Source organism: Lontra canadensis, unplaced genomic scaffold (genome assembly GCF_010015895.1).
Source record: "Lontra canadensis isolate GAN:19392208 unplaced genomic scaffold, GSC_riverotter_1.0 scaffold28, whole genome shotgun sequence".
NCBI lineage: Eukaryota > Metazoa > Chordata > Mammalia > Carnivora > Mustelidae > Lontra > Lontra canadensis.
The window spans coordinates 5,764,172-5,776,520 of NW_022631022.1; the positions used below are offsets into that span (position 1 = coordinate 5,764,172).

General features: G+C 48.9%; 1 protein-coding gene across 21 annotated transcripts in view; it reads right to left on the reverse strand.

Moving 5' to 3' along the window:
- The window catches only part of TPM1 (tropomyosin 1), a 28,063-nt gene extending 15,969 nt beyond the window's left edge, over positions 1 to 12,094 (reverse strand). For 2 of the 21 annotated variants that reach the window (XM_032864795.1, XM_032864794.1), the window contains exons 1-2: positions 11,862 to 12,081; positions 10,664 to 10,789 (exon numbers count right to left, since the gene is read on the reverse strand). In XM_032864795.1, coding sequence (XP_032720686.1) covers positions 10,664 to 10,789; positions 11,862 to 11,975 — 240 coding nt within the window. In that variant the 5' untranslated portion in view covers positions 11,976 to 12,081. Of the gene's footprint in view, positions 1 to 6,346; positions 6,572 to 10,663; positions 10,790 to 10,993; positions 11,120 to 11,861 lie in introns of those variants that run through there. The other 19 variants (XM_032864791.1, XM_032864797.1, XM_032864789.1 and 16 more) reach the window with 17 other exon arrangements.
- Between the last annotated feature and the right edge of the window lie 255 nt (positions 12,095 to 12,349).

The following is a 12,349-nucleotide window of genomic DNA, read 5'->3' on the forward strand; positions in this document are numbered from 1 at the left end:
CCCATGATGTACATGGTCTGAAAGGCACATGTAGTTAGAGGCTGTGATTATGGCCTTGAATGAAATGAGTATGAGAACATCCAGCTCTTTGCTCATCAGGATTTATAAAATTTTAAATACCAAGTTTTGTCTGGAAAAGAGGGGATTAGGGCATCTCCAACTGTGGTGAAGGACTCCCTCTATAAAACATTGAAATACACTTTCATCTCGTCAAAAATCAACTATGTAGTAAAAATCGGCTAACGGAGACAGGGAGTAGGGTAAAAGGGAAACAGGATCTGAGGACAGTTTACAACCACACTGGCTACAAGGTAAATCCTTACTGGGTTCTGGTAAGTCTGACCAGCTGGTGAGTATGTTTTTTTCTAAAGGAGGGTGAGGGCAATAGGGACAATACATTTCTTATGTACAAGGAACTGTCTTTTAGCTCTATTTTTTAAAAAACTGGGAGGAAGCGTACATGAAGGGTATACTTTGGGTCAGGTCCACTTTGTTCACTTTTCTGTATTTTCCATTTCTAGTAAATTCTAATCCCTTTATGAAGGTGGGGGAGGGGGGAGATAAGCAAGTTGCAAAGTTGAAAACAAAAATGAAGAACAAAAACAAAAATACTGTAGTACAATGTCTACATCAGGTACTCAAAAGTATTTCTCTCCCCCCCCCCTTCTTTCATTATTACTTCTTTTAATATGAAGGCAAATATCTTTGTTACAGGTGCTGGGGCCAGAGAAATGTGAACAAGATTTTCCAAATGTTTTCTTGTAGCCATTACATGCTAAATTTCTGCTTTGTGTTTCATCTGGGCCCCAAACTTGAGAACTTTGTAGTCACAGAAAAAGACGACTGTTTCTGCTCTAGGGAAAGGACCTTCTGGGTCACAGGGCAATCTAGGTCCTCAGCTCCTCATGTGGCTGAGGCACAAGAGAATAAGGAAAACGTACCCCATGCTCGTTCCTGCCTCTGTACACAAGATCTCCCTGAGAGGTCCCCCCAACAATCTGTATCTTCCCCCTTATTGCCTCCCACTCTAACATTCCCTCCTTTAGTTCTGGATCCAGTTTTATAAATGTCACTAACTCTTTCCCTGGGAGCATGTTGTAAAAACTTAGAATTCCTGACATTATGAGCTGTGTCCTATAGGAACACCAGCCCATATAGCTTCACATAGGGCACCCAAGCAACAATTGGGAATGGAAGTCCGTTCTAGGAGCTAGGACTGTACGCACAGAGAGAGCACACCTGTGGGTGGCTCACAAAATGGGGTCTCAACTGATTAGCTGAGAGAGTCCCTAGGCATCATCCAGCAGTTCCCACAGCTGGCTGAGTGTCAGAATCCACGAGGAGGTGTGCATTAATAATGCAAAGTTCCAGGCCCCATTCCTAGAGATTCTGATTCAGGAGATCAAAGGGAAGGGCAGACTCTGCAATATAAATAAGCAACCAGTTCCATTCCAGAACCTTCTCCATCCCACCACCCACAGAAGCTGGCTAATCCTGTGCAAACGACTCTTTGAGGTCTCTGTTCAATAGAAAGGAGAGGGATCTTTGATTCAGAGGGATGACTATGCTTGGGCCATCAGGGGGAGACAAGACTAAAACCCCAGTGGCCTGGGTCCTCATGTGTGGGTTCTGTCACTTCTCATGGTCTCCAGGGATGTCACAGCAGCCCTGGAACTAGACGTTCTCACTCCTGGCGCATTCTCTCTTCCTACATCAGAGTGGGAGTTCCTCTACAGCTTCCCCTATCACAACTCCCCTTGCGAAGAAAGGCTTCTGTGACAGAGGCCAGCCAGGACTAGAGAGTTCTGTATTGAATACCATCCACTAAACAAGTCTTCTTAGTCCTTTCTGAAATAAGGTATGGTATTACATTGAAAAACTTCAACACACAGCACTCATGGGTGACACCTCCCATATGGAAACAGAGCATTTGCTCTCAAGCCAGGAAGCCAATGCCTGCTGCCCCTGAGGTGTCCCAGGATAGGCACAGGTGCTTGTAGGCTACCACTGGGACCTGAGAGCAGTGTCTGGGGTAAGTCTATGCCCATGAAAGCTTTCCCTGGGAAAAACCTGGATTCTCACTGGCTTCTCAGGTCCTACCATACTGATATGATTACAGTGCTGTCTGGGTCCCCAGAATTCAAATTAAGTTTAATTCCACAAATGAATTAAGAGCACTTCTTTCTCTCTTATTTTTACTTGCACGTGCGCTGTGTGCGTGCATGCACACGTGTATGTGTATATTTGGGATTATGCCCTGTGTTCAAAGGCCCCTATCTCTCATCTTCACTAGCTTTTATTTTTGGTGTTTTCTAAGTTCTGAGGTTTATTGAGGTATTTTCTAAGGCTCCTTTTATCACAGAACCTGGGCAGTCTACTTAAGATCTAACCTGAGATTACATTTGCCAGTACAAGCCCACAGCCACATGAGTATCTATTACTCTAAAAGCACATACAAATAACAAGGCATTTGGGAAGGGGCAAGACCCCAGAAGCAGATTATTTCCAGGCATGGAAGTCACCCTGAGTGTGCTGGGTTAGCTTCTTCTAACAATGGGCCCATGTTTTGCCACTGCTAGAGGAGTCTTTCAGTTTGGGATGCTGGTTTCTTTTATTTCAAAAGTGCTATTGTGTCCCAACATGTAATGAGCTCCTCAGAAAATAGACTGCTATATTAGCAAAGGCTACTAATTATCTTCCTGCAAGATCTGTTGTTAACCACCAGGCACTTTGCAGTTATGCCTGCCCTGTCCCCTCACCCAACCCAAAGGTACGAGCTACCTACACAGAAACCAAGGGCAGGCACACCACTCCCCCGACCCAACACAGTACCACATGGAAATCAATGGTATGGCCCCCTCAATACAGCAAAATATTACTCCAAATCAGATTTGAAAGAAAACTTTTACAAGGCCTAGATTTTCGTGAAATCCAGATGTTTTAGCCAAAACAACCAAAAAAACAAAACAAAAAACCCACAAAAAAACCCAAAAGCAATGACTTTTACTTTTTAAGAAAAGTATTCTAATTAAGATTATTAAGAAAAAAATATCTGTAGGAAAATAACACGATATCCTAAAAAGTGATCCTCCAGAATACATCTTCAAAGTCCTGCCTGAACCAGAGTAGAACATGAGATGATCAAAGGTCGGGCATTTTTATTTCATGCAAACTGTAGTTATACAGAGAAGGTTTCACTCAACTTGCTGTGTAAGACCAAGTGACTACGGCCAAGTTAAACTTCTGCCCTTATATGGTAAGCAGAGGGGGGAAAAAAAACACTGATGACATTAAGGGGCACTCCCATGGATAACAGATAAACACAACCTCCTCTATCTGTGCCAAAGCCTATAATTTATGAGGCATATTTGTATAATGAGGGAGAATGGACATGAACAGGGCATTGTAGTGCCCTTGCCTTGCCTACATATGAAAACAGAAATCATGAGTGTATATTCCAGTTACTGCCAGTACCTGGGGGTGCCAATGTGAGCACGAAGCACACCCTCGAGCCTCCTGGTCTCAGAGATATTTACCAACTCAAAAGTGAGAGATGGCAGGAGATTTCTGTAAATTGGCTACTTCCCACGATTTAATAAAATGACCAGTTAAGAACCTATAGGCTACAACTTTAAGTCTCCTTGTTTGCTGGATACTACCCAGAAAGGAGGAAAGACTGGCTCCTTCCTGCTCCTTTTTCCTTTGATAATGACAAAAAACATACAAAACCCTAGTGGGTCACAAGATTCAAAGTCAATCATTATATCAAGCAAAGTATCCTCATTCCAACAGTTTGAAGGGCCCACACACCTTGGAAAAACAAACCAGTAGGAAATAAGCGATAGCCAATTTTTCCAAGGTAAGTGCTGGCATAATAGGGCCAATTAACTACAGCATGTCCGAACTCTCGAGAATCAGAATTTAGGGCCAACTCTGAAAACACTTTTTGCAGTGGCTCATGATTCTGTCACTAAACCTGTATCTTTGCTGCCAAGAGAAACTGACTAAGCTTAACTCACAGCTCTGACCACTACCAAGAGACTGCGGTCAACAAACTACCTCTAAGTTTCCAGATGCAGAAGTCAGGAGCAACTCTCAATCTGAAATGGTCTCTTCAATGGTCGGATTCAGCCCTCAAACTGCTACCTTAAAAGGTTCTGTGTCCAGTCACCTGGATAGAGTGTTTTCCAAATTACTTACAAAAAACAGAACCAATTAACCCACTTTAGGGACACTGGGTGGCTCAGTTGGTTAAGTGCCTGCCTTGGGCTCAGGTCATGATCCCAGGGTCCTGGGATAGAGTCTCACATTGGGCTCCTCGCTCAGCAGGGTGCCTGCTTCTGCCTGTTCTCCCTGCTTGTGCTCACTCTCTTGATCTCTCTCTATCAAATAAATAAATAAAATCTTAAAAAAAAAAACACTTTAAATACAAAACTGTGAAAAGAACAAAAGCATCTTTAACCAACATGCAAAAGCAGAAAGACTACTGTTACGAAAACGATGCATGTAAGAGTAACAACATGCCCCTCATGAAGTTAATCTTCTGCTTCTAACATCAATCGCTGGGGTAGGAGTCGATAAAAGGTGCTGCTGGATAGGGCCACACATTCCCTTTCTTATTAGGAGGGTGAGGGGAGTTCTACCGACTTCCGCCACTGATACCATTTCAACTAAACATCTTCCCCAGTCTGCCCATGTCCTCTCTCCAAGTTCCAAAAGAAAAAAAATTATTGATTAAAAGCATGTATACGGAGTTTTTTTCAGATGTAGTGAAACAAGTAGGCCATTTTTAAAGACCCTCTGATAGGTGGTGAAACGAAGGCAAAGTGGCAATGAGCAAAGCCAAGTGCTGTGCAGTTTTAACACCAGCTGACTTTTAGCACTTACTCTGCTGTGCCCAATAGCGCTGTAACTTCTTTAAGCAAACTAAATCCCTTTGCCACCTCAACAGGCAAGTACTACTAGGATTATGCACATTTTAAAGTTAGGGATCTGAGAGACTGAGAAGTTTATTTGCCCAGTGTCTCACAGGTAGTAAGTAGCAGAAACCAGAATTCAAATTCTGCCAGTCTGGGTTGAGTTCTCATTCTTATCCATCATGTTCTATTAGTTTTAAAGGTTCAAGAACAGCAGTTAGCCAATAAGAGAGGAAACTGGAATCAGTTTATTGCCCTGTCAAATTCAGACACATCTATGCGGTCTCGCTGACTTGGTCTCAAGAAAATTATCTTTTGCTTATTAACTTCCTGATTCCCGTTTGCATTTTATCTGAAATTTCCTCTAGTTAGGGCTTCCTAAGTGAACCCATTTGCTTCTATGTATTTTATGCAAAACAGGTCTTGAAGTTCCCGCAGCCATATTGCCATTACCAACACCTAACCAATAGGATTTGCTCAACTCAGAATGGGTCCATATTAAGCACAGCTGGACACCATATTACACTTGCCATAAAATTCCCAAGGTGTTTGAGTACGCTGATTTGAAACACACACTCAAAAACCAACAAATAGCAAATGCCTGGACTACCTCTGAAATCCTGTTCCTGTCTGTTGGATACATTTATTTGCCTTAGAAGAAAGGAAGGAAGCCACCAGGTATTACACTCAGCATGGGGGAGGGGGAAGCCGGCAAGAGAATACACCCAATAATTGTTGACATTTAGCCAACTTTTTTCAATACTCGGTAACAAAGGAACGGCTGTATAAGACCACTAGGAAGGAGAGATGGTTAATACAAAGGGAAAGGGGAACAGGTCTTATACTGTGTAAGTAAGAATCTGGCGCTGTCAATGTCTCAACCACCACAAAGAAATGGGCTTCCAGAAAACCGATGATCCAGAAAACGGGGATGGTGGAGTTCAGCATCCTCAGGCCCTAAAATCTGGCAGTACCCCAGACTTGCCCTGTCAGCGTCCCTTTCCAAAGGAACGGATTTCCAAAAGGATTTCCCTCTTCCCTCCCCACCCTTCGAGTAAATACTGCTAACAGCGCAAAGTGCACATCCCGGGGGACCCAAGACACCCGGGCCGAAAGCAAATAACCCCAAAATAGAGCCCTTTCTGGGAAACTGGTGCTTCCAGAACCTTCTCAACACCACTCCTGCTCCCCCTCCGGGCTTTTACTTTAAACCAGGGAAGATAGGAAAAAGGGGCTGAAAAGAACGGGCAAGGCCGCTCCCTAGAACCAGACGCCAGCTGCCCCAGGTGCGCCAGGTGCGCCAGGTGCATTCCCGGAGGCGTTGAGGGCAGGGGCAGGTAGGCTATGGAGGGCCCTGCACCTCGTAGTGGGCCCGACTGCGGGGGAGGCCCTCTAGGTGGGGGTGGGTGGGCGATGGGTGGGTCCCTTACGGTCTCCCTCAGCTTCCTCTCGTAGTCCAGCTCGCGCTGCAGACTGCCCGCGCGCTCCTCCGCGGCGTCCGCCTGCTCCTGCAAGCTCCGGATTTTCCTCCGCACCGCCTCCAGCGAGCTGCTCCCGGCCATCGCTCCCGGCGGCGGCGGCGGGCTGGCGGGCAGGCTGCGGTGCGAGAGGCCGGCTGCTGCGCTCCAGCCGCCGCTGCCGCACTCCTGAGCACCCGGCCGCCCCGCCCAGGCCGCGCCGCGCAACGGCGGCGCCCCCAGCGGCCCAGGACCAGCCCGGAAGTGGCGGTCTCCCGGGCGGCGCAGGCAAACCGCAGGCGGGTGCGCGAGCGCCGGGGGCGGGCACAGAGGGCTGGGCGGGGCACGCGCCACGGACCCCGGGAATTTGCAAACCTCGGGAGATACTGCGCATGCTCGCGGCAGCCGGGCGGGCGGAGGCGGTGGGCATGCTGAGGGACACCGGGAGAGCAGAGCACGGCCAGGCGGCCAGCGTGCCAGGAATTTTACTTGGACTCCCAGCGGCCTTCCCTGGTTCCCCGGTGATCCGGGGTAACGGACCTGGCTGCTAAGGGCGACGGTGCCGCCTACTGGCGGCGGGAGCATCGCACTCGGGAGTTACAGATTCCCAAGCCAAGAGGGAGAGAAGCTGAGAGAGGGGTTTGGGGCCTGAATGTGTCCCCAGAGGGACAGTTTCTCGTTGCAGAAAACCCCAGCACGCACGATCCTAACCACAACCTTCCTCCCTCACCAAACTTGCGAAGTGAAAGACACTAACATACTGCATTGTGATTAAGCCTTCTTCTAAATACATCCTTTCTGGGTTAGAATCCGGCTCCTAGACCTCTCCAGGCTGTTGACTTTGGCCAAATAACTTGACTTTTCTAGGCTTCATCTATAAAAGTGGGGTTAATAGTAGTACTTTCCTCACAGGGCTATGGCGAGGATTATGAAATCATACAAAGCACTCAGCACCACACATTGTGCATAAACGATCGCTTTCGTGATAAAGATGCAGGCACTGTCTTAAGGTTCGGGGGGGGGGGGGGCGCATAACCAGCTTTGTTCTCAGAGCCCCGAGCCTCTTGGGGATTCACTTTCCTTCCCATAAAGACAATCATCTGGAGGGTCTCTTACACTTCCAAACGTCTTTGGTTTGAGTTCAGCCTCAGATCTTCTGGAATCTGACCAATTCGGGGCTGGACTGGGATGCCTTTAAAAGGCACAGCCGTGAAGGCTACAGAGCCTCTGACTACAGCTGGATGAAAACCCAATATCCGGGAACGGTCCTCTGACAATCCTCCCTCTGGGGTGCGTTTTTAGATGCCTTCTAGATCTCACGGGTGTCTTCCTCACCTTTCTCACAGGAGGTCCTTCATGTCAATTTCTGATTGTTTAAGTGTGGAAATAATGAAGAAAAAAATATATACACCCCCCCTCCCCCCGCAAAGCCCTAACAACGACCCTTCTCCTTTGCCTCCCCCCCTCCCCCGCCGTCATTTTCCTCGGACTCAGTCACAGTCTCCCTGGAGACTCTCACAAACCTCAGCATGTGCCCTCACGTCCTGTAGGTGGAGCCTCTCGCTTTGTTTCCATACAGTTCATCTGGTCAGGCAGGAGTTACAACTCCTCCCCTAGAGGAGTACCAGACAGTGAGTGGGCCTCCAACTTTGAAGGTGGAGGAAGGGGGTGTCTCGGGGCCTCCAGGAGAAGCCAGGGAAACTGCTGGACACTTGCAAGTGCTCTCGGCAGCCAACTAATGACTTAATGTCCTGCTTTTCAAACACCTGGGAAAGACAGTTTCAGGTGAGTTCATTTTCATGATGATGTCATTTTACAAGAGTTTAGGACAGTTCTCAACCTTGGCTGCACATTTAAAAAATACTAATGTGTGGGTTCCACTCCCAGAGATTCTGATTTAATTGACCTGGGATGCAGCCTGGATTCGGGGTTTTAAAACCACCCTAGGAAAATTCTGTCTACATAAGGTTGAGAATTACTGATTTAGGAAGCAAAAACCTACAGGGAATAAAGACTCACATACTGCAAATATTAGATACATCACAATTATTGGGGAAGGGTTGAGAAGCTGGTGAGAAAATGGAGTCTTGGATCCCCTTTAGGCTCATTTAGGCGGAACACCAAAAATTTCACACCAAAACCACCGGGGTGCTACCTTGTGAATTACAATTATTTATGCCAGGAAGCCCCCTCCTTGTGGAATAAGATTTGAAAAGTATGTTGGTAAATAAGCAGAAAAATATTTTTAGTAGTAGGAAAAAAAAATGTTTTTACACTGGTGAGTAATGACAGTGAAGTAGCCTAATTCCAAATGTAATATGATTCTACCTCAGGAAGCTGACCTGCTACCTCCCTCTTTCTCCAGTGTTATCAGTCTCTTCCTCCTGAAGTCTTGCTTATTTTTACTAGTTAGGAATCACTTTAAATATAGCTTTTCTTCGCAAATGTCCTTCAACATCCCTACAGGTTCCAGACAACCTAAAATGTCTTAAAAGGGAAGACAATCAATATATTACCAAAAGAAAGAAAGAAAGAAAAGTACCATATTAGGAGTAGTTTTCCGGTAGGAAAAAAAAAAAAAGAACCAAAACAGTTTGAAAAATGTCCCTCCCCTGCTAACCACGCCTCCCCCAGGTGGCTTTAAATGCCCTCATTTCCACTGCTGCCCCACCTCATTCCAGCATTCCCTGAAACAAGACTTTTCCATAAAGACATGATAGCACCACATAGTTAAAATAATTATGATCTTTTTTCCCTTTAAGAATTGTAGTAGCTTTTTTCTCTTTCTCTTGCCTTCAGTCTTACTGGGCTATTTTCAAATTCTCTGCATTCTTTTCCTTATAAGGAATATCTCTCCTTGATCTATCAGCGGCTCTTTTGAAAAAAGCTAAATAAACGTCCTGCTGGAGAATTTGGGGGAGACAGCCATCCTCCATTTAACCTTATACGGAGCAGACATCTGATCTATATTATACAGAGCGGGCGCAGAGTTATGTGTATTTTTTGGCTCGGTTTCTGAAGCCAGGTAGTTTGTAACTTTAATGTTTTAGCTAAGTCGGTGCTTCTGTGAACCCCTTTTCCAGTAATCTTGACGGTCATTGAAATATTTTTGTCGATTCTCAAGGTTTTATGTTTGGATTTCTCATTTACAAAGCATGCTTGGAGATCACACTTTAAGCCTTTCAAGCCACAAAAAGCTGTTACTGGTTTCAAGACCCAAGACCCTCCAGCAATTTGCATTTCACACTCATACAAGAAATTCTGCCATTGTGCTTGGTAGTTCAGCTTCTGGGCACAGCTTTCCCTGGTGCTCATACATTCTTGGAATTATTACTAACTTCCCAAGGAATTCTTTCCTAATTGGGCCTCTAGCCTTAATGAGCTTCTACAATGGAATCCAACAGTGTGAAAAGAAGTCGTTCCTTTGGAAGTCTAATGCTTGGCTTGACTTATGGGGCAGAAGAGGGAGGCTCTTCAGCGAAAACGATTCCAAAGCGCAGTGGGCAAAGTGCTGGTAGAGTTTTTGCAGTGTGTGTATCACCCCTGAAACTATGTGGTGGTTGTCAGAAGGCTGACAGGTGGGGGTGGGGCAAGCAGGAGGGGCAGGGGGCAGTTAGCTCACTATACCATATAAAGCACTGAGCTATATATAACTCACGGGGTACTTTCAGGATCTAGAGCTGTCAGACTGCAGACCGAAGCACGTATCATCTTCCCAGGCAGATCTTAAGGGCTGGATTAAGGCTTCCCTAGTAAGAAAGGAGAACTCAAGGGCCGCTGCACCCCAACATCGAGCTCAGCCTTCTAAGTCAAAGTAGCACCATGCCATTCCTTCCATTTAGAGCCAGGCCCTCTGTATCCTGACTAGACTCACCATGGAAAACCAGGCATTCCCACCCACCAGATACGAGAAAGGAAAGAAAGCAAAGAAAACCAGGCATTCTGTTTGCACCAACCTTGGTGATGACACCTCAAGAGGTTTTCTGCCAGGGGGGAGGCAAGGTTCACCTCCAGCATCCAATTTCAGCCACTCCACTGCCCGCCTGTCACCCACCCACTTCCACCCCCAGGAGTGGGAAAGAAGGAGAAAAAGAAGAGTGGATGAAATATAAATGAATGTGTGCAACAGAAGTCTGAGGCAGCATCCAGTGCTCTGAGCCGTGTCAGGGCTGTGTGCGGGTGTCCAGCAGGAGGAGGTGGCCCTCTTCCATTGCTCCTTGGCTACTGTGGTGACCCCGTAGGGTGGCCACTAGGCAGGAGGGGAGGGAGGTAGTGTGTGCATGCACTTACGTCCGTGGCCTTTTTCTCTGCCAGCTCCAACTTCTCCTGGGCATCTTTGAGAGCCTCGGAGTATTTGTCCAGTTCATCTTCGGTGGCTTTGAGTTTCTTTTGCAGCGACACCAGCTCATCTTCCAGCTGGGAGTTGGCCGTGGGGGACGGGGAGGGGTGGGGGTGGGGTGCAGCAGGCAGCGTGATCCCGCAGGGGAGGGGTGTGGGTGCACAGAACCAGAAGGACAGGGACAGCGGGAGAGAGAGAGAGGGAAGGACAGGGAGGGAGAGAGAAAGAAAGAGACAGAGTTAGCCATTCGTGCGCCGCGCCACGCCGCGCGCCCTGGGTACCTTGGCGGCGGCCTCATCCGCGGCCAGGAGGCTGTCCTCCGCCTTGTGCAGCTCCTCCAGCACCCGGTCCCGCTCGTCCTCCGACGCCCGCAGCAGCTTCTCCTTCGCCGCGATGTCCTCCTCGAGCTGGGGGGCAGCGGCGGGCGGGCGCGGGTGGCCGGCACGGACCGGGTGTTAGACACACACACACAACATACGGGCGCCTGGTTGGCTGGGGCCCCTGGCTTGGGGCGCCGCCGACTTGGAGTTCAAGGGGCTCTGGGTAACCTCTTCTCTCCCGAAGGTGGAACCGCACGGTGGCCCACCCTGCACCCCCACCTCCCGCGGGACGAGTCTCCCGCTGAGATCTCAGCGGGCTCAAGTCCACAAGTGGGGTGCAGAAAAACGCCCCTGCGTCCCTGGCCTTCGGGCCGTACTCTCTATTCTGTCCCATCTTTATTCCTAGGAAAAAACTTAATGACTCCCCCCCACCCCCACCCCACGCCCAGTCTCTAACCCTGTTGAAGCTTTCATTCTTTCCAGTCAAAAGTCCAGAATAATGTCTAACACCTTCTGGACTCGATTTCCCTCAACCCCCCCCAATCCAACATTGATCCCCAACCCTGAGAATCAAGTGCCTCTAGGACTTGAGTTGACTTCGCGGGCTCTGGAAAGCAGAGGAGGGAAATAAATGTCCCCAGACGAAACCAAAAAGTTAGAATTAGCCCGAGTCTTGCTCTTCCCCTCCCTCTTCTCAGCTGCGCGCCCCTGGCCGCCCAGGAGTAGGGGGGTGGTTCCCCCCGTCCTCGAGGTGATCGGCCTGGAAGGGGTGCCAGGCGCCCAGGGCTCGGGGGCACCCGCGCGGGCGCAGGGCTGGGGACGCGCAGACCTGCTTGCTCCTGTCCTCCGCGGCCTTCTTATCGGCTTCGGCTTGCTCGGCTCGATCCAAGGCGTTCTCCTTGTCGAGCTTGAGCATCTGCATCTTTTTCTTGATGGCGTCCATGGTGGCGGCGGCGAGGGGCCCTGGGGCTGCGGCGGGAGCGGCGAGGCGAGTGCGCGGTGGGGCGGCCGAGCCGGAGTGCGAGCGCGGAGCCGCCTGCTGCTCCCAGATATGTACTTTCCCAAGGGGGCGACCGCATTCCTCGAGACAGCCAATACTTTTTTGGAAAAGCTTTTTTCTCCTGCCCCCTTCCCCCCTCTCCTCCCTCCGCCCCCTGCCCCCTCCCCGCTCCTTCCCGCGGGGGCCGCGCGCCCATTCGCTGCCGCCTGACGGCCTCCCAGTTGACGGTGGATATGACTATATATGGGGACCGGAGCCGCCGAGGCGGCGGCCGGACGAGGCCGCCCTGTTTCCAAACCTGCGCGCCAGGGAGAGGT